Raw genomic sequence first — 26,382 nt, 5'->3', positions numbered from 1 at the left:
TAATGGATGATGAGGGTTTTAAAATATGTTTCTCAAAGGAAATATAATAGATTTTTCAGAATCATCAAGTGATCATTTCGAAATAAGTAAGACGGACAATTTAAAGCACTGTGTTTAAATTAACAAAGCAAATACTCCAGATTGACAATCTGTGGAGAACTGTTCTATTTGCAGAAGACTGCAAGAATTGGGCTACAAAAAACCTTCACAACTGAATAAGCCGTTTGCCTTTTTGTAATTCATTAAGACCTCAGATTCTGGGCTTGTATGAGAAAGAATACACTTTAGTTTCTGATCTATTAAATGTCTGGTGTGGCTTGTAGACTGGTCTCATCTTTCTTCTCTTAGAAAGAAACACAGGATTGCTCTACCATGCGCTGCTGAGAATGAATCAGGTAACAGGTTAGAGATCTAGCTCATGGAGAGGGCATGAGCTGACTAAGGAGGTTCTTCACAGGCTTTGGTGGCCACCAGAAGTACGGCTGATGGGCGAACAGAGAAGGGATAAACCCCTCTGCTCTTCTGTAGCACAGCTCTGTATTTCGGTGGAAAATGAGGGGGTCAGAATGCTGCACTGACCGTACTCAGCTTCAAGTGCTTGCTTTAAAGGCAAGTTCCATCTTGTACTTGTGGTTCCCTTTCCTTTAAACGGTCTCCCACACGCAATTCCCCACGTGGTGCTTTCCATCAGACGCTGCTCGGGACTAAGCACGAGCCTTTGTGGCCGAGGGTGGTCTGTGCAATCAGCAGCGGGTGCAGAACACACAAGAGATGCTGTTGTTTTGGGGTTTTCATACCACTGAGATCCTGACGATTTTCTCTGTGTTCCTTCGATTACCCACCTGTGCTAACCCTGTACATATGAGAATGGCTTTTCCTCTCTACTACTGATTTTTCCCATGAAAGTACACCTTAAAGTCCACCACCTTTGGCTAATAATAAACCCCTGTGAATATAGTGAAAGGTTTAGAAAAAAACACATTTGAGAGGATTTCTAGATCTAGGTGACTGTTATTGCCAGATAGTGACTCTGTATTTGCAACCAAACTGAATTTGTGGGCAACAGGGGAAAAGCATTACTGACATAATTTTCAGTTTTCCAAGTATCATTCCCAGTCTGTACAGGGTAGCAATAACTTGTTACTTCATAAATAAAGTCATACAAGTAATTTTAATTCACAATACCAAAAGGACCAAAATCTTTAAACAGACTTGCACATATGGGATCTGTAACCATCATATCAGAACACCCTGATGTAGCTATTAGTTTACTTCTTTTAGGGGAACGTTATCAGGAATTATAGAATTGAATCGTCCACAGCTATGTGTGAAGTTTCTGGAAAAACTTGGGAAAGTAGATTCATTTTCTCCACCAAGACGGCTACGATCCCTTCAGATTGTCTACCCATGCACTTTTGAGGCAGATGTCATACTAACAGCCCTGAACCACAAGGTGAAAAATAGCTCAAAAAGTCAAAACCTGCTCTTATCTTGTGCCTAAAATGCCATTTGGTAAGAGAACTCCTATACATTTAAACTTTGTATTTTTTTTCCACAAGGTCTGGACAATGAGAATATGCACCAACCATTCTAATACACAACTATGTGAAACAAAGCTTTAAGAGTAAAAGAGCTACAGAAGTGCCAATTTAAAAAAAAAAAAAGAACGGAAGGACGTGTGTGATGAATTCCTGCTGCTTCCCACACTTCTCGAACCGTCTCTAAGCTCTTCAAATTCACACACAAGCGGAACACATACGTCTCTAAGCTCTTCAAATTCACACACAAGCAGAACACATACATGGCCAAGAAGGCCAATGGCATCCTGGCTCGTATCAAGAATAGCGTGGCCAGCAGGAGTAGGGAAGTCATCGTGCCTCTGTACTGGGCACTGGTGAGGCCTCACCTCGAGGGCTGTGTTCAGTTTTGGGCCCCTCACTACAGGAAGGACATTGAGGGGCTGGAGCGTGTCCAGAGGAGAGCCACCAAGCTGGGGAGGGGTCTGGAGAACAAGTCCTACGAGGAGAGGCTGAGGGAACTGGGCATGTTGAGTTTGGAGAAGAGGAGGCTGAGGGGAGACCTCATTGCCCTCTACAACTACCTGAAAGGAGGGTGTAGAGAGGCAGGTGTTGGCCTCTTCTCCCAAAGGACGAACGACAAGACCAGAGGAAATGGTCTGAAGTTGGGGCAGGGGAGATTTAGATTAGATATTAGAAAGAACTACTTTACTGAGAGAGTGGTCAGGCCCTGGAACAGCCTGCCCAGGGAGGTGGTGGAGTCACCATCCCTGGAGGGATTTAAGAAACGTATAGACATGGCTCTTCAGGGCATGCTCTAGTGCCCAAGGTTATTGGTTTATGGCGAGGTGTTGAGTGTGGGGTTTAGTTGGTGGGTGCGGTGTTTTTGGTGGGCGTTTGGTGTGGTGTGTTTTGTATTTGTTTGGTGTGGTGTTTTTTTTTTTTTTTTTTTTTTTGTGGTTGGACTCGATGATCTCAGAGGTCCCTTCCAACCACTAAGATTCTGTGATTCTGTGATTCTGTGATATGGAATTTAGCAAAGTTCATTATCTTGGTAGTCTATTTCTACAGCCAGCTCCTCGGGCAGAAGCTATTATTGATTCCCTCACTAGGGGGAACTTGTGTCCAGCTCGCCTTATTCACATGACACTGCACTCTCATGAACACACTCCTCCTCATGCTTCTTAGAAAGCCTTTAGCTCTGGCACACTCTGCTTGCACCATGCAGCCGTGAAGGGGCCACCAGAAGCTGCACCGTATTTTAGCTACGAAAGGAATCCCCGGATTTGCAATGGATGCAAACAAGAGAGTCCACTGCGTAAGGGCAGTCAGCCTTCCTGCTTGTCTTCTGCTCATTTAGGGCACCCATTTTCGCTGACCATGGGATATACAGAATCACAGAATCTTCTAGGTTGGAAGGGACCTTAAAGATCATCTTGTCCAACCATCAACCTAACTGACAAAAATAGACACCCACACAACAAACAAGGAGCATCATCACTAAACCAGACCTCCCAGCACTACATCAACCCGGCTTTTGAACACCTCCAGGGATGGGGCCTCCACCACCTCCCTGGGCAGCCCATTCCAATGCCTGATAACCCTTTCAGTGAAAAAATTTTTCCTAATATTCAGCCTGAACCTCCCCTGGCACAACTTGAGGCCATTTCCTCTTGTCCTGTCGCCTGTGACTTGAGAAAAGAGACCGACCCCCATCTCTCTACACCCTCGAGGAAATGTATGAGTCTGTACAACACTAGGCAAAGCCGTAATTCCCTCTCTCTATTATGGACACTTAGAAATCTCCAAAGCACAGCAGATCTATCAGATATTGGTCATCTTTAAACACGAGTGGTGCAGCTTGTGTTGGCCATAGCCTACATGTTAGTATGTGAGGACAGCTAGAAAATAATTACTTTTTAATGGCACTGTCCCAAGTTCCTTCATCAGGACAACACCAAGTGTGGGCTCCTGGGAACCACGGGTACACAATCTCATCAGCTGCCTTTCTTAACACTCTCCTGGTCCAGCACTTCAGTGATAAACTCACCTCTTACACTTCCACCATCTCCTACCAACAGTCCACTAACAAAGCAGAGCATCCCCCTGCACAGTGGAATGAAAAGAATAAAGAGCTCCATCCTCCACAACAGCAGTGGCAAAACCGGTTTCAGTGGAACCAGCTGAAACACAAACTCCTGTATTGTTTCTTGTGTGATCAAATAACTGAAAGCCAACACAGGATTACTGGAGGAACGATGTGCCTTCATGTATTGGGTTTGCAAGGCCAAGTTTTGGTAGCAGGGGGGCTACAGGGGTGGCTTTTGTGAGGAACTTCCCCCATGTTTGACAGAGCCAATGCCAGCCGGCTCCAAGATGGACCCACCACTGGCCAAAGCTGAGCCCATCGGCAATGCTGGTAGCACCTCTGGGACAGCACATTTAGGAAGGTGGGGGAAAACTGCGCAGCAGCAGCCAGAAGGGAAGAGTGAGAATATGTGAGAGCAAGAACTCTGCAGACACCAAGGTGACACCATCAGTGAAGAAGGAGGGGCAGGAGGTGCTCCAGGTACCAGAGCAGAAATTCCCCTGCAGCTCATGGTGAAGACCATGGAGAGGCAGGCTGTCCCCCTGCAGCCCGTGGACATCCATGGTGGTGCAGATATCCCCCTGCAGCCCATGGAGGTTCATGGTGGTGCAGATATCCACCTGCAGCCCACTGAGGTTAACAGTGGAGCAGACATCTGCCTTGAGTAAGCAAGAGTTCATTGCTGTGCAGCCTCGAGAATGAATTCCCTATCCCATCCCAGATTCTTCCTTGCAGTGGGAAACAAGATGTTCTCCAGTTCTAAAATGCAGCTAATTACCCTCTGTGTCCTCACATACTTGCTATTGTAAGCAAGGGAGGAGACTGAAGGGCAGCGAGTAAAGAACTTACTCCATTTTTCTGTCCTTTCACAGAATCACAGAGTGATACGGGGTTGGAAGGGACCTCTGGAGATCATCTAGTCCAACCCCCTGCCAGAGGCGGTCCACCCAGAGCAGGTCACACAGGAACATGTCCAGGTGGGGTTTGAATGTCTCCAGAGAAGGAGACTCCACCACCTCCCTGGGCAGCCCATTCCCACCTTCAAAGTAAAGTTCCTCCTCAAGTTTAGGTGGAACTTCTTACGTTCAATTTTGTGCCCATTTCCTCTTGTCCTTTCCTATCCACTAGCCTGCAAACGGAGCAAAGGCAAGCAGCATTCACTTTTTTTCTGCACGAGCAGGATTACAACTGCAGGAGAACTAATCAGAAGGATTTAGGAGGGAAGGGAGGTCGTCTCTCCTCGCATGGCTAAGTGTTGTGAAAATTTATAACTGGTTATATTCCAGATACTCTATAACATTTACCTCCTACCCCTACCTAAGTCAGCACAATCAACTAGCTTCACTGCTTATTAAGTTTTATGCATGATGTGCAATAATTGTTAAGTAAAAAGCAATATAGGATTACAAATAAAAAGCAGTACAAATAATTGGATATAATGGAACTGATCACTTTTGTTCAAGACTGATTGTGTGGTTCCAAGGAAAACATGTCAATGCATCTTTGGAGCAGAAACAGCAAATTCAGTAGAGTTTGTAAGCACTGCAAGATCTGGGTCAATTTACCATTAATTCTTAAAGAGTGTCTGGTGCTTCACGGAAACCTTCTATATATAGAGACATTCTTGCTTATAGATCATTTTTACATTTCTCTTCCTCTTTTTCCTCTATTCCTGCTCAGTGGAGCCAACATGCTGATCCAGGATTCAAGTCAGGGGAGCTCTCTCCTGGCTCAAACTAATGGCAGAGGGAGAACCAGAAGTTTCTTAACTCTTTCCTCACCAAAAGTATATTTTGTCATACTTTTTGGAATAAATGCTGTCATTTCACGAATTTATTCTTAAAAATCTTATAAAGCAGCTACCCAGCACACCTTCATACATGTAACTTAAAAGCAGGGTAAGAGAACTACCATCATTAACACTACAAAGAATATAAAAATGAGAGTACTTTAGAAGAAATACAAACAAAAAAAAAAAAAAAAAATCAGATAAAGAAATCCGAGCTCCATCTGGCTGCAAAAATACCCAAATATTTGAGACAAGTTGAAGGTTTCAGCAGAGCGGGAGAAATAAATTCCGCTAGAGACACGCATCTTAATACTTTGCAGTGACTTTGATTCCGATGAACATGCCCATTCGAGCGGGAGAAATAAATTCCGCTAGAGACACACATCTTAATACTTTGCAGTGACTGATTCTGATGAACATGCCGATTTACCTCAGGCAGCTTTTACGACTTGCCTCTGGGGGCAAGAGGACATGATCACGAGTAAATTTAATAAGAAAAGGTTTGCATTTCAGATCTCTTGTTTCAATACACATTCTGCATTAAAAACGCCTTTTTGTAATTTTATTTGGTTTACTTCTAAATCAGATGATTAAAAAATAGCACTTCCAACAAGGAGAGTGTCCAGACGGGCAGTTATTGCAGGAAAGCCACTGCCGAACGGCTGTTCCAGACTATTTCCCTGCACAAACAGGTCACTGCCCCTACGGCAGACCTTATTATTTTAAATTAATCTGTAGTGAAATCCAGGGAATCGCATGCCTCTCTGGCTCCCATGTGTGTGACCATCCCACCTCAAGCAAACGGCAAACTTCCGACAAGCCGACGTGCGGGGGATCGTGCCGTGTTCAGGCAGGCCGTGTCCAGGCAGGCCTGCCACACCAGGCCATCTGCTCCGCAGGGATGGATGTGACTCCAGTTACAGTCACAAAGAAAGGAGACAGATTCCCCCCGTGTGTGCTGGCTGTGAGTTGGGGTCTCTGGGAGGATGAGTGATGCTGACTGCTTCAGGCTTAACCTTCCAGGCTGACCATTTCAGAACCTCCCAGGCTGCTGCAGTGACTTCTGTTGACTTTCATTGTGTACTCTTCCCATCGAGGCCTCACCTCGAGGGCTCGGTCCAGTTTTGGGCCCCTCACCACAAAAAAGACATTGAGGGGCTGGAGCGGGTCCAGAGAAGGGCAACGGAGCTGGTGAGGGGTCTGGAGAACAAGTCTCCTGAGGAGAGGCTGAGGGAGCTGGGGGTGTTCAGCCTGGAGAAAAGGAGGCTGAGGGGAGACCTTCTGGCTCTCTCCAACTCCCTGAAAGGAGGGTGTAGCCAGGGGGGGTCGGTCTCTTCTCCCAAGGAACAGGCGATGGGACAAGAGGAAATGGCCTCAAGTTGCACCAGGGGAGGTTCAGATTGGAGATTAGGAAAAATGTTTACACTGAAAGGGTTATTAAGCCTTGAATGGGCTGCCCAGGGAAGTGGTGGAGGCACCATCCCTGGAGGTGTTCAAAAGACGGGTTGACATGGTGCTTAGGGACATGGTTTAGTGATGTGTTTTGGTTTTTTTTTTTGTATGGTTTTCTTATTTTTTTTTTTATCAGAGTTAGGTTGATGGTTGGACTAGATGACCTGGAAGGTCCCTTCCAACCTAGACAATTCTATGATTTGATGATTCTCTGACTGACCAAAACAGTTCTGGTAAATGACTGTCAGAGGAGTGTGCTGTAGCCAGCAGCTTCCCCTAAGGACAGTCATAAAGTCTAAATATTGCTAGTGTTTAAATATATGGCAGTTATGATGGTGGGTTTTTTTCCATGAATTACTTTTACATGCAAGCTTTTGGTAGGAAACTCTTCCATTGATCAAATACTCTTTGCTTTTTATTTTGTTTCTTTTAACTGGTAATAGGATCATCCAATCACACTCAAGCAGGGAACCAAAACTGTGCTATTTACAGCATGAATTATTTCCATCCAATAGGTTTGACAAATAAGAGGATTTAATTAGCCAGAAAGGAAATTAAGCATAATCCCATTATATGAATTTATTTTTATTCACAAGATTATCTTCCCTGGACAAAAGAGTTTTGAAAAGAAAAGAAAGATACTTTTAACTGTACTGCTAAATAGCATAGATGTTTTAAATAAATATTCCTTAATGAGAAGTGCTTTTCTTTCAGCACAGATCTCTTCTGTGATGTCTCTGATGTCTTGTACGATTGCCCTGCTTAGGCAGAGATTCGCAGTTAAGGGGAGATATAGGTGTCAAAAGGAATGAGGCAGGTTGTTATCAGAGTGTGGGACAGCAAAGGATATTCAAAACACACTAACAGTCTTTCTGTAAGTAATTGATTTAGACACTTCAAACGGCAATGTTATTATGGAGAGTGAATCAAGGGCAGGTTTGTGAAAATAACTTCCTAAAGCGTGTTCTGACATACATAAATTGTAGCTTTTCATTCTATCAGCTGAAAGCTGCTTATCAGATTTCTTCTTCCAAATGAAAATCACCTCTAATCTGCATCAGCATGGAAAGTTTTACTACAAAAGGATGGGTTTTTTGGGTTGACTTTTGTTCATTTTCTAAAAAGCTAAAAGCCACTGAAATTGGAAGTTGAAAAATTCCTTCTTGAATATTGGGAGAGATTACTCTCCTCCTCCCCCTCCCTCCAATACACATGGGTTTAAAAATTCATAGTATTTAAGTTAATATTACAATTTTGTTTTTGGAGTTGCTAGGCAACATCAAAAAATAAACGTCCCTGCTCTGAGCTCATACCTTCTTTATTCTCCCACTCTTACAGAACTCGTTACACAAGCCTTCCAGGGCTAAAACCTCCTACTGTTCTAGCAGCACCACCATTATTTGGTGTACTGTGAGGGAAATGTTTTTAACATCATACCTTGAGGATTTTTGCCAGGAAGTCTTAACGGTTTGATTTATTACTAGTGTCTAAGAAGCTTTGTATTTTTTTGCCATCTCTACTTGTTCTTCCCTTTAAATCACCTGTTCAACAAAGAACATGCCAGTTTTCATTATTTAATAATTTTAATTACATCTAGGTAGAAGGCAGGGCACATTGTCCAGAGAACTGCTTGCATTGCTTTGGTCCCCTCAGCATTTCCTTCCAGAATGCCAGAACAGAAGAGACTTATTAAAGAAAATGACTTCCATACGTAATTACTAGTTAATAATTATATTTCAAAAGCAAAAGCTTAGTTATGCTTGTGGCACCACCATCCTTAGTTACTGGTGTACATGGAAGATACTGCCTTTAATATTCACTTTATCGCATTATTTATTACATTCAGTCAGTTACTGACAAAACTATTGGAACAAGTAATAAATAAAAGCACAGGCAACTCAAAACACCGCATGCCTTGTCCTTCATTCAGCCCCACCTTCAGTGCTCACCTTCAGGTTCTATTTTTCAAGCTGGAAGTGGAGGCAGATGTACACTGGGATTTGATCTACCATCCCAAGGCCACAGAGGAAGGTTGTCCCAGGTCCTCCTCAGCCTCTGCCAGTCCCACCCAGACACCTCACACTCCTGCTCTACACAGTCCTGCCTGTATTTCCACCAACCTCCGGGTCCCCTCCAACTCCAGCAGCTGCACAAGCACAACAGTCTTTTCTCCTTCTGAAATTTGATGTCCCCCTCTTCTCACTCTACACGCCTCTGTAGGTGGAGCTACAGGGCCATCTACATGGTACAATGTATAGTCCATGATTAAAACTTGTTCCCAGAAGCCATACTATCTGTTTCCAGTTTTATTTCCTTGACTACATAACAGTAGATTACTTGCATGTCTCCCTACACGTTGACAGCAACCTGATTCCTTCCACGTGCTCTTAAGCTCCACCACGATGCCATACCATGTCTGCTTGGCCACAAATGCAACTCAGGTGGTATACGAGGTGGGAAGTGGATCAAACCATCCATTCACATCACCTTCACATGTGTAAGCCACAACAACCATTTTAAAAGGAACATACACACTGACAAACCTACACCTCTCCAGAGGAATCATGAACGTGAGAACATACCTTGGGGTGAGCTACACTGTGAAGCATCAGAGGAAGAGCTGCTTTTCCTTTCAACGCCGAAGTCTATCTACTACTCTGCAGTGATACCTCCACCTATTATGCAGATATCGTACACGGTAAATAGCTGGGTTTGGTAGCTGCCATTTCTATGGCAACCCATTAAATATGAAATTCTTTGAGAGCAGTTCGTTAAAAATCTGTATTCCTCAGCGTATTTAGTCTTCAAGAATAATTTAACCTTCACAGCTGAGATAAAAAATGAAGTGAAAATCACATTGTCAAGGAACTTGTAAACTGCAGAAACAGTGTAATTATGAACTTTGCGGAGGTTTGGTTTTCTCCTTGCAATTTGCAAATAAATGTCCATATTACCAGTGAATCTGATCTAGAACCAAATGTTCTGGATCTGATTATATTAAATTCAAACTTTTGGAGGCAGGGAGCTTGTTTTCCTGAACATGTCCATTTCTGACACAGAGGAAACCCAATAAAACCCATGGAGAAGTAAGTGCATGAAGTCCCTGGCCCATGTGCAGCTGAGCTGCATGTAGTACCAATGCAGGCCATCTAGCCAAGTTCAGAGGCACGTACTCATACCCAGGGTCAGATCAAGCAACAGATGGCCAAAGTTTTTGTTAAATTATTATTTTCTGTCTGTCATGCAGTCTATGAATTGGGTGACAATCAAATGTTAGTTGAATTCCCAACAAAAAGGAATACTTTTTATTTTTAAACTATGAAAATATTAAGTCACTCTTTTCTTTGGTGGTTTATCATTGTTACCACATGAGAAACTTAAATCAGAGACCTTTACCAATCATGTTATTTACAAATAGCGTGCAGTGAACTAGACAGGTAGATGCACACCTACTGGCTTACATTTTCTGCCTGACAGCAGCTGTCCTTCTCTCCCTATAAACACTATGAACAAAAACCAAGCGTCATTTCACCTCCATGAAATACAGCAAAACCACAGTGCAGTCAAGTCTAAGTAAGTACCGACACCGTTTATACCTAAGTTTATTCTCACGACTTCTCTTGAGCACAGAAAACATGATCTGCATTTTGCTGAGGAAGGAACAGCTGGAAATTCTGACTCTACAAAAATCAATGGAAATTTTACCACTGAAGGCAGGATGTCACCCAGGAAAAGTAAGTACTGGCCTTTCAAATGTATTTAGAAATCTATTACAGCATTAAATGCAGTCAGAAAGCACTGACCAAGCACAGCAGAGTACATAAAGTATTGTGCTTTATAAAGCTATAAAAAGAGTTCCCCAAGATACTCTTCTCCATATTCTGCCATTTCTTTACATTAATACGTGGTTGAGATTTCAGGCCCTGGGGTAACATCCTCCTCTGCAAAGAAGGTAGTAAAGACAAGGAGGTCACGTCAAAGATGGGCACCAAGTGTTCAGGGAGGAGGAAGAACAGAAAACAGTACTCTGAATTTCATTTACACATAGTGCACAAGAAATAACACATTTTAAGGAGGAGGAGCAAAAGGGTGGAGGTTTAAACTCCTCACTCTAGAGTCCTTTGCCATCCAAAGTTAAAAACAGTGTTGAAAATGCTTTCCTGTTATTTGGTGGGATTAACAAACTAGCAGATGCATTGGTATTGTCAATGAAGGGTAAATCCCATTTCTGTATTATGCACTCTGGAATATTTTGTAGTATTTTCAAGTCCTTCATACAGCTCTAGATGTGGATCTAGAGGTCCAGGTGCAACACAACGCCTCCACACCACGTGGCATGAAAATGAGGACTTCAAATGGAGAATACGGGTCTTACAGTTTTGCTCACTGAATTAAATGAAAAACAGACACCTTAACAGAAAGCATCAACCACTAAAATGGGGACTGAGGAGAATGCAGCTCAGCTATTTTGTGTTATTCAGGCCAGCTGACAGGAGCTGGAAATGATACAGGAGGTACAAAGTTTCATTTGTACTGGGATTTGTAGCACTTGTTTCTGACTGAGGAGGACAAGGCTAGAAAGATGTCTTGGACAGAAATTTGGTGTCCAAGAATAGATAGATTAATTATATTGCTGTAAATCCTATTGACATCAAGGCAAATATACATGGAAGAAGTCATGATCCCAAACATCTGTTTACAGATAAAGAAAAAAAAGAAAAAAGTGCTTCAGTCTCTTCAGTTTTTGAGAATAACGAGACAGCACTTGGGAAAAAAGAAAAAGCAACAACCCAGAAAACCCCGCTGAGCAACCCCGACTATAAAAATAAGAATCCATATCTCTTTATGTTCAAACATTTAAGTGCGTGCTATGAAATAAAACCAGTCTCCCACAGTAGTGTGAAACACCAGAGATCTGGGTATGTCAGCAGCATGGAGTGATTAAGTTGTGGTTTAGTATACACATCTCTGTAACATCAGTGCATCTGTGCTTGTTATTACCCACCCCAAGAAATGCCGCGGAGAAAGGTGGGAGAGTGCATCTCCAGCTCAAGGACAAGGCTGGACATATTTGCTTACCCTAAAACTTCTCCAGGGTATACAGAGTTGCCCTTCATTTCATTAATTATTCAGAAAGGTATTACCGCTTTAATTTGCTTGCTGTGCACACAAGGCAGTACGTTTTGTTTTGCAATGAAAAATCTCATTTGGAACAGGATAAAATAGATGCAGCAGATTGCCTTGTTTTGATGTCAGCCTGCTCTTCCTGGCTGCCTGCTTCATCGGTGTCAATGGAGCCAACCTCAGCCTGAAGGAGACTGTGCTGCTTCTCCCTCTTCTCTCCCCAGTTCTTTCTCAGGGACAGAAACTGTGGTCATGAAAATACAGATTGTTTATGGTAAACATCCTAAAAAGCCAATAACTATTTTTGGCTGCCATAATATGCAAATATGCCTATTTTCTGTAGAAACTACGAAAATCTCTGCACTTCCAATCAGATGCCATTGGGTTAATACTAGTAAATCATGAGCTAAGCAAAATGTATGAGATTCTAAGGATTAAAACATACTTGTAGCATTTCTTGTCCCTTCTTCATTCCCTCCTCTAAAAGTGAAAAGTATTTCTGCTTTTTAGAGCAGAAATTATACTTCATGCAGTAATGATGACAACCACACGGATTCTAAACAAAAACAATGGTTTGCACAAACAAATGCCTACTGTACTGCTAATATGCCAGAGAGAAGCGCTGCATTATTGCCTGTTAATAAAGTCTAGTATTCCATCTCTGGCATTTACTCAATTTTCAGATACAAACGTGGAAATTTAAGCCACTGAAAATCTATTAAGGAGGGACCGCAACATGAGTAGCACTGAAAAAGCAGCTCCTGAAACGAAAGACAAAATCAGAATAATGAGGTTGGAGATCCTATCCTGACAAGGCACCGATCTGGCAGTGCAAACGGGTTACAACAACTTATTTGCCAGTTAAGGATTTCTGCAGCATGGAGCCATCCCAGTCATCATCCATCCTCCTCTCTTCACAGTCCAAGCACAACAGGGATGGGGAATGACAGGGTACCACCACGTTCACGCTACATATGGCTAGTTTGACAGCCCTTAGGATGCTAATGTAGCCTGCACAAGACAGAGTGGCTGCTCTACTTATTAAATTAGGCTACTCTAATTTAAATTGGCTGGGACGTAGCCAAAATTCTGCTAGAACTGGCATGCTGCAGTCAGGGCTTAAATGCATCTTTGTTCAAAATCCCTGCTTGCACAGAAAGATGCTTACTTCAGCTGAAGTGTGAGCTGGAGCCTGAGCGTAACGTCTTCAATACCTTCGTCTCCGTGGCTTTGTGGAGCTAAGTGGCCTGTCAAAGATGCACTTTGTTTAGTGGCCCTCATGCCTTCCCCTCTCAACAACACAAGTGCTCCAGCAGTTTGTCATGAGGCAAACAAGGTTGGGCTTGCCTCGAGATTGGAAGCCTCCAGCCTGCAACATTAATTAAATAACCAGTATTGATCTATACTAATAGATACTGCACACAATAGGGTAACTAGCTCTTTATATACAAAAGTAAAAAAAACATATTCTGCAGTCAGGGAAAGCTTTTGTGGTCCCACCACCGGGGCATGGAAATTTGGCCATAAATGAGAAAGCTCCATAATCAAAATCAGCAGGATTTTACCGGCAGCGAGTCACTAGCGATGGAGACGGACAGGAGGGACTGGGGATGGGCTGCTTCTTGGGGAGAAAGTAAACGTGAGTAAGCCTTTCCCATCTATTTTTTTGAACAAGGGAAAACACAATAGTTTCTAGAATCACAAATCAAAATCAGTTTCAGGAAGAATGCAGTGAAACCTACGGCCACAGTTAAGCGAAACCCTAGATCTATTCATTGCACTCTCTTTCTATTCTTCAATTTTCTATCATATTCAAATTTATTCTTTGTTAAATCCTACTGCTTTACTGTCTAACACATCCAACTTCCAACAAAAGTTTTGTAAGCATGCTATTTGAAATTGCATCACCGTTTACAGCAAACAGACATAGGAAAGAAGCAAAAATGTCATTTCCCCCTTCATGTCTCTCTTCTCCCCTCCCTTCCGCCAACACGCTGGTTTCATGCTCATTGCTCTACTTCTGGATGGGATCGTAAACTGGCTCAAAACATTTACCTTGCAGGGACAAACCCCCCCCCAGTTGTCTGTTTAATTGTCCTTTTTCTTCCTCTCTTCCTCACAACATCTATCTTTCTCACCTTTCACTATTCTTTTTTCACTTATTTTTCTTAACAACCACTTGGTACACACTTCTGAAGACACAGAAGACTGACGGGCAATCACCAGGACAAGAATTATGCACCCCTGAATTCTTTACACTTTGAAAGTGTGAATAAGGCCAGCATGGTGCACCAGCCAGCAATAGAAAAACAAAACAAATATAGAGAGCCTAAACCAGATATTTCTGGAAAAATTGTTGTTCACAACAGAAAACATTATCCTGCAATGTAGAAAACTGAGTGCATTTTATAGGCTACATTGATGAGTCATCCTTTCAAATACTTCATGAATTTTGCTTGCTTCTTTTCTTAAAAAAAAAAAATCATTTAAGTGTACTTTCCTTCTTGACAGCTTTAGTCAATCTCAAAGTGATTTACAAAAGAACCCAGTATTAAGTTTCCTATCTGACAGGCAGGAAACTGAGCGAGAGCCAAGAGAGGGACCAGAGGTCAGAGAGCTGGCTGGTGGCAGAGATAAGGCCAGTTCCCACTTCTCCAGACTTCCAATTCAATGCCACAGCCAGGATGTCTCTCTGCTTCTGCCGCTGGGTGAAATCAAGTTCTCTTTAAGATATTTTTTACATAAAGTATTTAATAATTGAAAATGCCACATTTACAAAAAAAATTTTGTCTGGAAGTGGCACACAATGCTACTCAAGTATATTTGCACATCTACTATACATTGCTTGATTAAGGAAATTCATTCTTCTCTCCTTTTAGAGGACATTGAGGGGCAGGAGCGTGTCCAGAGGAGAGCCACCAAGCTGGGGAGGGGTCTGGAGAACAAGTCACATGAGGAGAGGCTGAGGGAACTGGGCATGTTTAGTTTGGAGAAGAGGAGGCTGAGGGGAGACCTCATTGCCCTCTCAACTCCCTGAAAGGAGGGTGTAGAGAGGTGGGGGTTGGCCTCTTCTCCCAAGGGAATCATGACAGGAGCAGAGGAAATGGTCTGAAGTTGGGGCAGGGGAGGTTTAGATGAGATCTGAGGAAGAATGACTTTGCTGAGAGGGTGGTCAGGCCCTGGAAGGGCCTGCCCAGGGAGGGGGTGGAGTCACCATCCCTGGAGGGATTTCAGAAAGTGGTAGCCGTGGCACTTGAGGGCATGCTCTAGTGCTCAAGATTGTTGAGTTAGGGTTTTTTTGTGTGTGTATGGTTGGACTCGATGATCTTGAAGGGCCCTTCCAACCATGAAGATTCTGTGAAAACAGATTTCTGTACGCTCCAGTGAAGACCTTACTATATTAACATAATAAATGCAGTGAGGCATTAGTTTCAGACAAATGAAGCCATCTAGGGAATCGCCATCAGATGTTACCTACCAAATTTTTGGTCAAACCTCCACGCTGGGACGTGCGCATTGTGCTTCAGGTTGCTGTTTGGTGGGAGAGGCACTGTTACGTAGATGGGGCCATTCACAGGGACTGGAGTCCCATCGCTGTTGAGGAGATGAACGCTGACTGCAGTGACAGGGGTGAGGTCATACCTAGTGCTGTTTCCTACCGAGAGAACGAAGGAACATGGTGACTACAGTATTTCCCAGAAACTCAGATACAATCAGATTACTAATACAATAGTAATCTGCCCTGCCTTACAAAATTCACAACTACCAAGACGTAAATGCTTTTGTATTTTTCACTTAATTGTGGAAAATTCTGAAGACAAGAAGACTACAATGCAAAAAATTCCCTGCATATGTTTTCTCATCTTCATTCATCATTAACTAAACTTATGAGTATCACAGTCACAATCACAGCCAAAAAAATACCTCACCAGCCTATATTTGTATAAGCCTGTATTGTAACCAACAAACACCCAAACATGCAGTGACACCGCAAGGATGATGGGTCATATGTTTAAGAATGCCAGGATGTATCTCCTTTGGCCTTTCACTGAAACAAATCAAGCTAAGTGGATTATTAGAACACACATTGTTGCCTTTTTTTTCTATGTAAGATAATAATTATTCATAGAATCATAGAATTGTTCAGGTTGGAAAAGACCCTTGGGATCATCGAGTCCAACCAACCCTACTCTACAAAGTTCTCCCCTACACCATATCCCCCAACACCACATCTGAAGGACTCTTAAACACATCCAGGGATGGTGACTCAACCCCCTCCCTGCGCAGCCTCTTCCAGTGTCTGACCACTCTTTCTGGGAAGAATTGTTTCCTAATGGCCAGTCTAAACCTACCCTGTTGCAGCTTGAAGCCATTCCCTCTTGTTCTGGGAAACAGTTGTTCCTTTATTCCTGACCGTTCAATCCACTGCCTCTGCTGGGCACCATCTATAACCTCCATCAGACTGATGCTCGTCGCCAAGTCACTGGACCTGGGCCACTGATCTTCTCAAGCTGGTTAATAAATTCCTGTTGCTAACTCTCATAACCTGACCACGTTCTGGCATATACAAATTCCTAATGACAACAGGTATAACTTCAGATTTTAGAAACATTTAGATTAATATCTAAGATTAAATTATGTTTTATATTTTACTTATTTTTAGATATTGGAAGTTTTGATTTTTTCTTTCACTACTGTCTTGATAAAGCATATCTGCCTAACATCTGAAAAAAATGAGTTTTCAGCCCCAGAAAAAGCACTCTGATGGCAAAACACTGTTTGCATCTCTTCTACTCAAGATGCACTGATGTTTTGCTCAGTACTGGCCTAAACCAATTTATATTGCAAGATGAAGAAATTTCTGAAATCCACTGACCTCTGGCAAGAAAAAAATAATCCTCCAGTTTGCCATCTTGCACAGTATGTAAATGCTCATTAAAAAGATAATTTTTTCTCTTTTCTGTTGTGAAGGCAAATTAAAATCAGTGCTTATGAAACTCTCACATGCTCTTAAATTGATAAGTACATGCGCTAGTTACATGGGAATGGACTTCAATAAATGCCAGCTTTCAATTACTTCTTTTCATTTTTGACATCTATTTACCTGTAAATAGCTCTACAAATAATCAGAGGAAAATCCACAGTGATTTGACTTGACTCTTCATAAAGAAACCAAGAGCCCACACTCCCAGCAGGAGTAAAGGTTATTAGCCGGCTCTGTTCATTACTGCGGACGATGGAAAGTTTTGCTTAGTTTGGTTAAAAGGACAAGATTTTGTGAAACCATCCTACTGCTCTTCAACTAGTCATTAATACAAACTATACAGTCTTGTCACTACTTGCAGCTAAATTATTTGAGTTTTTATGTTTGGAACATGCTGATTCATGCAATGAATTTTCGCTGCTCCATACTCAACACCCAGTTGGGGTTTTGTGAAAACTGTTGAACTCACAGAGAATAGGTTTTAATTAAAACAACTGTGAAGTCACTCTGGAGAAATACTATCCAGAGAACTGAACTGACGGAAACAAATGGGAGGACCTTTCCAAAACTCTACAGATGTGTAAATAAACTGTGAAAGAACAGAAGAGTAATCGGGGGCGGGGAGAGGAGAACTGGCAGAGAGGGGAGAAGGGGCAGTGTTCAGGAACACTCCAAAATTTCCCATGTGAATTAATGCTAAGTTTTTCCAGAATTCTAAAATTTGTACAAATTTTTCTTTTTATCTTGAGAACAGAAATATTCAAAAATCCTCAGCAGGTGAGGATCTCATTTTTTATTCCTTCAGAAGTTATTCAGGTGAAATCTTCACCAAGTCGCTTGGAGATAAAGAAAAGGAAGTCAACCCAAGATTAGGGTTTTAGAGTTCAATGTTTCCAGAGCGGGAGAAACTTCTAAAAATAGAGGACACTTTTGCATATCCAAATGTTTTGTATTTGTGGTCTGTATTATACCATACTGAATACTACAGTACTCAGAAAACAAGGCTCTTCTCAGTCTCTTGAATCCCATTTCTTTGCTGGTCATTTTGATCTTTTGTGACAAACTTTTACTTGAAGGCTAATAAAAGTCAAATCCATGGCCTCCATGCTCAAGTAGAAAAGTTCCTGTCAAGCAAGCATACGGAAGACTGAAAAACCAAGGGTGCATTCATGTTTTGTAGGAGGTTAGGAGGTGAAACAGGAGAAAGACGAAGTCCTGGTTGTGTAGTTCCCACGACAGGTGATCACCTGAAGTCTTGGAAAGACCTGTTTTCACTAAATAAATGCAAGGGTGGGAAGCTGGGTTGCGGTCTACTAAGGCAATATTTGGGAGAGGAATCCCACACACATCGTCAACAGTTTTTTCAGCAGGTTTAGAGATAAAAAGAAAGGAGATGGGAAAGTAGACACACAAGTGAGATCAAGTGCATTCCTTCGTTTTGAAAAAGATAAGAGATATTTGATCATGTCTGGATATGAAAAGCCAGAGAAAACTGGAAGTTGAAGATGAGAATAGGGAAATGACAGAGAGCTAGAATGAGATGTACTCACTGATGAGATGTACACAGACAGAAGGACTGGAGTAAGGTAGAAAACACATCTCTAATTGTAATAGAAAAGGAGATACTCAGATCTGTACCAAGGGAAGGGAAAGTTTATTTTGACTTTATTGTTGGTTTTTATTATGGAAAAGCTGGCAGCTTAGTACATAATGTTTACACGAATGACCTAGCATTCAAAGTCACCTAGATGGACACTTCACAAGTAAATGCATCCTGTGAAACAGCAGGGAGAGAGCTCCAGGGGTTTTTTAGCCTGCTTCAAAGCAGGCTCAGCTACACCTATGCCATCCTCACAGGTGATTGTCTAACTCTGTCCAACACCCTCAGGCAATTGATTCTACAGCTTTAACTATCCTCACCACACAAGGTTTTCCTAATCACCAGTCTGCATCTATCTTGCTGCACTGCAAAGCCCACAAACAAAACATTATTCTCCTTTTCACAGTAGCGTTTAAGAATTTGAAAACTTCTGTGCCCAATTCTTCTATTTTTCTCTAGCCTACACAAAACCAATTATTTCAATCAAGACTAAATGAGAAGTGGAAGAATAGTACAGGCAGCTGCAGTCCTAAAAACGTGTAACAGCTCTGAATTTAACAGTGCTTGTGTTTCTACTATGAATTTTTAGTGTTTTCCCTTGCACATTTTTGGCTGAAGCTAGATTCAAAAGCATTAACAAAGCCACTGAAACAACTCTTCGCTGAAACAACAAAGTATTAAATCCATGATATATAGGTATTTTGTTCAGTTTTAGAAACAAATGGAACATGAATTTTCTGGCATCCTCAAGTTAAATTTTCTTCTCATTTATCTCCATTTTTGTCCGTACACATGCAACACATTTGGAGACTTAACTCTAAATTACAAGTGTAACAAATTTTTCTGATCTCCCAAGGCCACGGAGGCTTCATCTTTGCTATTCAGTGGCCCCATTTAAGGGATAGTGGACCTTCCTTTCTTCGTTATTTGAACAGCATTTTGGTAGGGTAGTCAAGCCTATCATGTCATCCAAATTTTAAAGAATTTTGGGTGGAACAGGGAATGGAAAAATTGATATGGTCAAATGCTGATCCCTGGACAAAAATGAAATTAGAGCAAAACCGAAGCAGTGCGTTACCTGTTCCATTTCCATCTAATCCTTGCAAATAAGGAAAACTGTCCACTTCCCAGGGTGAGCTGGCTGCAGTTAGATACGCTGTCAAATCGCTGTAGCTCGTGTTCTCTGGTAATTTCACAGATCTCCTCTGAAAGTGAACTTGTGGCTGAGTCCGTGCACCTAAAAAAATTAAAAGTGAATTTATATCCAAGGTGAGCAGAATATTTAGGTGTTCATATTTATGGAAGCACATTTACTTTTTTTTTCATTATAACTTGAAATAGCTTGAGAAAGACAGATAGATCAGAAGGCTATTACAAAAGAGGAGGAAAACCAGTATTTTTACATTTATGTTGCAGTTGCCATTATTTTTCTCTAAGTATCACTGAGCAAAATTGTGAAACTTCTAATGTCAGAAGTTTTTCTGACTATGTTCTTTCCCAGGATCATCTTAAATATAATTATACACTTCTTATAGTAAATACAACTGAAACTAAAGCTAAGTTCAGAGGTAGGGCATGTAAAAACTTAGAAAACCATCCATTTCACCATTTTTGTTTAAATTTTGTTTCTCTTGAAATAGCAAGATAAATTAAGCTTACTCTCTTTTAAGTGATTTTCTGAGAGACTGTAATTCTGCCTCTAGTGCCAATTAACTTGTATAATTTCCGTATTTAATTTTTACAAAGCTTCAGCCACATTAACCATCCCTAGTACTAAGATAATAGTCACTTTTTATTTAAACTACTGGATAAAAAGATTCACTTAACAAAGCCTTGGTGTTTCCACATTTTCCCATGCAAAGAACACATCTAAACAGAACCAGATTACTTGGCATGTAAGATTTCTCTTTTTTCCTCTGCCTTGTACACTTCTAGTGTTTTTTTTCAAGAACACTAGGTGTTAATTGAAGGCTCTTTGCTGCAACATGATTTAAGACTGTGTCATGTACTATTGCATTTCATGTCTCATTTAAATCCCAGTTTATAAAGTCAATAGTCTTTTTCAGTGGATGATCACCATTAATACTGTTTAGCAACACACAGCAAGACTCCATCTGCAAGTTTGTGTGTGCAACATGCAAATTAATTTTTAAATCAAAAGCTATTGTATTCTCCAGAGCTCATTTTGCATAATCACAGAACATTCCCCACACAGCACAAAATCAAGAGGCAAGCAGTTTTTTTCTTAATTCACATTTGACTATGCAATTCAAAGATGTCAACTCAAAACAATTTTGCTTCTTTTCCCCTATTAGTCTCTGGCAGCACTTTTAGGTTACATGTAACTTCACTGTGAGAAAGATTAAAGAGCTTGACTCACAACTCCTAAGCTTTTTAACTGCCGATGTCATTAACCAGGAGACTGGAATCTTTTCTTGCATTATTTTCTAGCAGGAGCCCTAGCTCTGTGAAAATGTAAAATTCCACAGAACAAACTTTGTACTGGCTAACAAAAAGTGTTATGTAGGCGGGCAAGTATCTCCAAAGAGCTGATCATTGTTTAGCTGTCATTTCAATGATAATTCTGCAAGAAAAAGCTATAAAAACACTTTTCTTTTGGAATTTCTGAAACATTTAAGTATTTGCAGCAGGCTCTTAAGACTGGCAGCATCCTTAAGTGCTTAACGTAGTCAATAAACAACACCCATGTGAAACGGGAAGAAACCTCCCTCACCCAATTTCTATGTTTAAATGGAAAAGAACATAAAAGACTAAATAAATTGACTGCAATGAACCTGGGGAAGACTTATTTCCCGAGTAGTTTGCTGTAGCTCAGGGACAGATCTGCTCAAGCACTCAGGAACCTCCCGCGGTCCATAGGGATAAGCATCCACAGTAACAAAACAGGGAAAAAAAAACCCCACAACAAAGAAACCAGCATTAGGATTATCACTAACACTTCAGTGTAAAATTTTAGGATTTTTTCTGATGTCTAAATCTCTGGTTAAGATTGATTATTCAAGTTGCCAAGAACCGGAATTATATTTCCAAAGGTTGGAACTGAATAAGAATTAAAAACAAAGTAACTGTTGTCGAGTCTGCAACAGGGTGGTTTAGGCAGAAGCCCTAGGGTTTTCCATGAAAAAAATGGTTGTTTTGTAGCACTGGGAGAGCCACGAGCTGCCAAATTTTAACTAGATAGGAAGGACTCAAAAAGCCAACCTCAGTTTCTTAAATCCTGCAGGCAACACAAAGCGTTCCTATGGCTGAGCCCCAGGGCTGGCAGGAAACCAGCAACCAACCCGGATGCGAGTTTTAAGGTGGAAGAAACAGCTTCCTCTGTAGATAGTGCACATACATACAATAAATCAGTGCAGAGTAGTTAATTCACACCCTAGATTAACACACTCCGTGATAATGGCATTCACCTGAAGCCTGACGCTCACCCTGACTCTCCCCTTGGCTCCGCAGTTGGGTCTTCCCAAATTCGGCAAGAGACTTCCAAAGGGGCAGAAGACTCAGAGATACCAGCAAAAGGCTTGTGAGGGAAGCAGCTCCTGAGGCTTTGACCTTCTCTCACCCCCTTGCTGGAAGACAATCCAATGTATTGCTTTAGCAGAGGTCATAGATGATTCTGGGGCACGTGTTTGAGAATAGACTTACCGAAGGAATTGGAAGTGGTAATATGGAGAGAAAGACTTGTGCTGACCAGACTCTTAGAGTCTTTTCCAACAAGTCAACACGTCACTAAGAGTGATTATTGTTGCTTCTATTACCAAAGATATGCAGTTTCAACCTAAACACATTCAAGTATAAAACTGGCTTGCTGAGCACTGATCTTACCTTCTCTAAACATCCTCTTGTCAACACACCAGCCATGAACAACCAGGCAACGGGCTGCAGTGAGTGCTGGGGCCTGGCACTTGCACTGGAAGGCTGTGGAGTCAACACCTGTGTGAGGTGTGAGCAGATCAATGGTCTGCTTAGTCTAGTGGATGAACTGAAGGAAGAGGTGGCTGAACTGAAGGAAGAGGTGGAAAGACTAAGGTCTATAAGGGAATGTGAAAAGGAGTTGGATTTGTTGTGCAAGGCTCTGCAGATCCCCTCAGGAGAGGGAGGTGACCCAATGAGCAGAGGGGAATGGACACAGGTGCCTGGTAGGAGAGGCAAGGAAAACCCCTCACAGCCCCCCTCACCCTTCCAGTTGACCTTGCACAACAAGTATGGTGCACTGGAGGCTGAGGGAGAGGCAAATGAGAAAGTAGAAGAAACATCGTCTGGGGAGTTGCCTAAAGCAAACCAGTCCCCCCCTCATATCAGTACTTGTACCTTAAGAAAAAAGAGGAGGGTAGTTGTTATTGGGGATTCCCTTCTGAAGGGAACAGAGGGCCCCATATGTTGGCCAGATCCTTCGCACAGGGAAGTGTGCTGCCTCCTTGGGGCCCAGGTCAGAGATGTCACTAGAAGGCTGCCTAGTCTGGTAAATTAGATATCAGGAAGAAATTTTTTACTATGAGGGTGGTGAGACACTGAAACAGGTTGCCCAGGGAAGTTGTGGATGCCCCATCCCTGGAAGTGTTCAAGGCCAGGCTGGATGGGGCCTTGAGCAACCTGGTCTGGTGGGAGGTGTCCCTGCCCATGGCAGGGGGGTTGGAACTCGATGATCTTTGAGGTCCCTTCCAACCCAAACCATTCTATGATTCTATGATTCAAATGCTGTCCACCTCCAGTTTGCCAGGGCACACCTGAAGATGCAACCATCTCAAGGAGTCCCTGTAAGGGACATGCTGGATGCGTGACACGTGGCACCCCGCCAGCATCTGAGCTTCCATCTACGTGAAGCAACCCCTGAAGGACCATGAATTCATGCTCTGGTTGCTGGTGTGTCAGAGGCAGGCAGAGGACACCACACAGCTCCCCTTTGCCCAACCCTGACCTTCAGCTGGTCACTGTGCTGGTATTAAAAAGCTTACATGCTGGCAAGCTCCATCCCTCCCAATTAGTGACAGAGCACAGCAGGGGACTGCAATGCCATCATGAAAATGAAGCTGGCGGCATCAATTCAGACAAACTTCTCAATTGCATAATAAGTTACTTGCTTGATTAATTATTGAAAAGCAACTGGTAACTTAATGGCACTAGACGGGCCTTTCTTTCCCTATGACTGGTGCTTCAAACACCCGTGTTCCCAGTCTGTTCCTGGTATAGTAAGTTCTGTTTTGCTCTCTTTTTTTGCACTAAGGTAACTCCTGATCAGCTTTTTTTGAAGCAGTACAAAGTTATTGGGAAATTAATTGGAGAAGTAACAGAGAAAAACTAGGTCACAAGGATTTTGGATCAAGACTAGAGAGGCTCCATCCAAACGCCGGTACGATGCCTAGGCTGTCTTTCATTTAGGTTTCATCAAAAGGGAGTTCCCAAGAAAAGGAGTGTGGGCTGGTCCCATAAAATAGTTTTTACTGGGCAAGATTGCAAGTTCAAATCCCAACCCTTACAACACTCTGGGGGCCACTTTCTTCCTTTATCCTCTTTCTCTGCTATACCAGCAGAACCAGTTATATTATTCTAATGTAAATATATTGGAAACACCCTGATCAATTCACTGAAGGGAGCAAGATTATGTGAAAATATTTATGAGTGTCACTCGGCTGTTAAATGTCTCTCTAGCCCTTTAACATCCACCTTTGTTTGAAGAAAGGAAGCTGTAAACATGAACAGATTGTTCTTTTTAAGGTAATTGCATAATATTAGCACATTTGCATAAGAATATTCAATACATCATGCTGGTAGAATACTGTTGGTAAACAAAGTTTCATGTTTTGTCTAATGGAATCCCTTGTGGTTTTACACAGTTCACTGTCCATCTAATTTACCCCATTAGATAATGCCAGATCTCAAATTGCAGAATATACGTTCGGCAGCTGTGCTGCTCTCCAGATCCTTCTGAGCATTCCATAAGTTACCTAATTTGTTTAGTGCTTTTTCAGCTCCAGCCATATCTAGTACTATCCTTAATGAAAAGCCCATTGTATCGGGATGGTTTCTAACTGTAAAAAAAAGATGTCAGGAAGGCATAATTGTATTATATTTCCTCAGATAAAACAAGCTTATCTTGGAATATTATTGAAGATAGTATTCCCCTGTTTATTACCTATACACTGGTAGAGTTTAAAATGATGATAATTATAATACAAGTGAATAAGACACAGTTTATGCGTAGTAAGAGTGACCACAGGAAGGATGTGCCCTTGTTTTGGCTCATCAAAGTATCTTTAAAAGCTTCTCTTCTTTTGTTCACAGACTTACCTCGGCTATCACATCAATTGGGCTAATTCAGGTCAGATCCCTAGGTCAGACCAACATTTTATTCTTTACTGCGCAATTCAGAAAACACAATGTTCATCTGCCTGCTATTACAGTTGCTTTTACCTTCTGTGTTTGGCCTTACGAAAAGGTGATTTGAACTTTATTCTTCTAATGCAGTGGTTTTCATCCTGTAGTATGTGGGTTTGCAGGCAGTTTGATTAGGAGTCCACAGGAAGTACTTAACAAAAGCAAGTTTAGATAGGGTATACGACAACGCAGATATGAGAAATTCTCAATTTTTCTATATCCTAAATTTTTAAGGCATTTACAGTAGGAAGCAAGAAACAAAATAAAAACAGAGAAAATTCTTAAACGATAAGAACATCAGAAAATGTTTACTGCCAGGATGGTTAAATGAGGCTAGATGAAAAAACATCCAGCAGACACTGAAAGAAATTTCATCTCTAGTTCTCAAAGCGCACAGTAAAGTCCAAACTCGAATTCCCTAGTCACAGCAGTTAGGGGTGAATTTAGCTATTAAGCAATTTGGTAAGGCCATCCCACAGAGAAGCATTCCTCAGGGAACTCAGAAGAACTTGCCATGAAACATCAGCCTCACCCATGGGGTAGAGTTCAGAAAGTATCAGGTTGTCAGGCTTTTTGTTTAGTGTCACTCAAATTTCAATTCTGACTTCCAAAAACCAGCATACCTTGAAATCCTGAGACTATCTGGACTACATCATCATAGACCATTAGAGTAGCTGAGCGTTCAGGAAGAAGGCCGAGACTCAGCGAAGAGAACACTGTGGGAGAGAAGTGGTTTAAGTGGGATACATTTGAATCTTTATAAACATAACCCAACAACAGCAGCACTTACTTTCGTCTACATTTTTGCAAAAAGCAGGCCACCCAAACTATTAAAATCATATTGTATACATGACAGAAACCACATGCATTTTCTTAACCAAATAATCGCCAGGGTAATTATTATCAAACTAAGCAACATGTTCTGTGCTACGACTCCTCCAGGTCACGCGTGGTGGCTCAAAGTACAGAAGAGCACAGTGCAAAGCAGGGTTTTGGGTTGTAATTCCCCAGCTCCACAGAAAGACTTGTCGTTACATAAAGAGAAGTGAAAAACCAACTCAACCTGCCTGAATAATTTTCTGTGAAATGGCTATGCTTCTTACCTCAGGAAGATTTTAATGAAACTTAACTTTCAACTACTTTGAGATGCTTACATAAAAAGTCACCCAGAAAGGCAAAGTACGTTGAATAAGTCTGAATAACTTGCTTTAAAATACAGCATGTCTTTACTGAGTCACCACCTACCCTACAGAAGTGCTATCTATAGCAGAGCTACTGTCATTCCACCAGTGGTGAGAAAGGGGACGGATAAATGGTATTTATTGCAAGAAATCTGCCTGCAAGGACCTCCTTTGCCAGTGGGTACTGACGTTCCTTCCAGAGAGGTAGACCCGCCTGCAGTCCATGCATGGCTTTCAGAGATAGAAGGAGGGG

The 26,382-nt window shown here is 41.9% G+C and overlaps 1 protein-coding gene across 1 annotated transcript in view; it reads right to left on the bottom strand.

Moving 5' to 3' along the window:
• The window catches only part of FAM171A1 (family with sequence similarity 171 member A1), a 151,480-nt gene that overhangs the window by 7,269 nt on the left and 117,829 nt on the right, over positions 1-26,382 (bottom strand). Inside the window, exons 3-5 of the mRNA XM_014952944.1 lie at positions 25,572-25,664; positions 19,634-19,792; positions 15,450-15,626 (exon numbers count right to left, since the gene is read on the bottom strand). Of these exons, the coding sequence (XP_014808430.1) occupies positions 15,450-15,626; positions 19,634-19,792; positions 25,572-25,664 (429 nt within the window). The remainder of the gene's footprint in view (positions 1-15,449; positions 15,627-19,633; positions 19,793-25,571; positions 25,665-26,382) is intronic.

The sequence above is a fragment of the Calidris pugnax genome, unplaced genomic scaffold (genome assembly GCF_001431845.1).
Source record: "Calidris pugnax isolate Ruff unplaced genomic scaffold, ASM143184v1 scaffold181, whole genome shotgun sequence".
NCBI lineage: Eukaryota > Metazoa > Chordata > Aves > Charadriiformes > Scolopacidae > Calidris > Calidris pugnax.
This window is presented reverse-complemented; position numbering and strand designations above follow the sequence as displayed.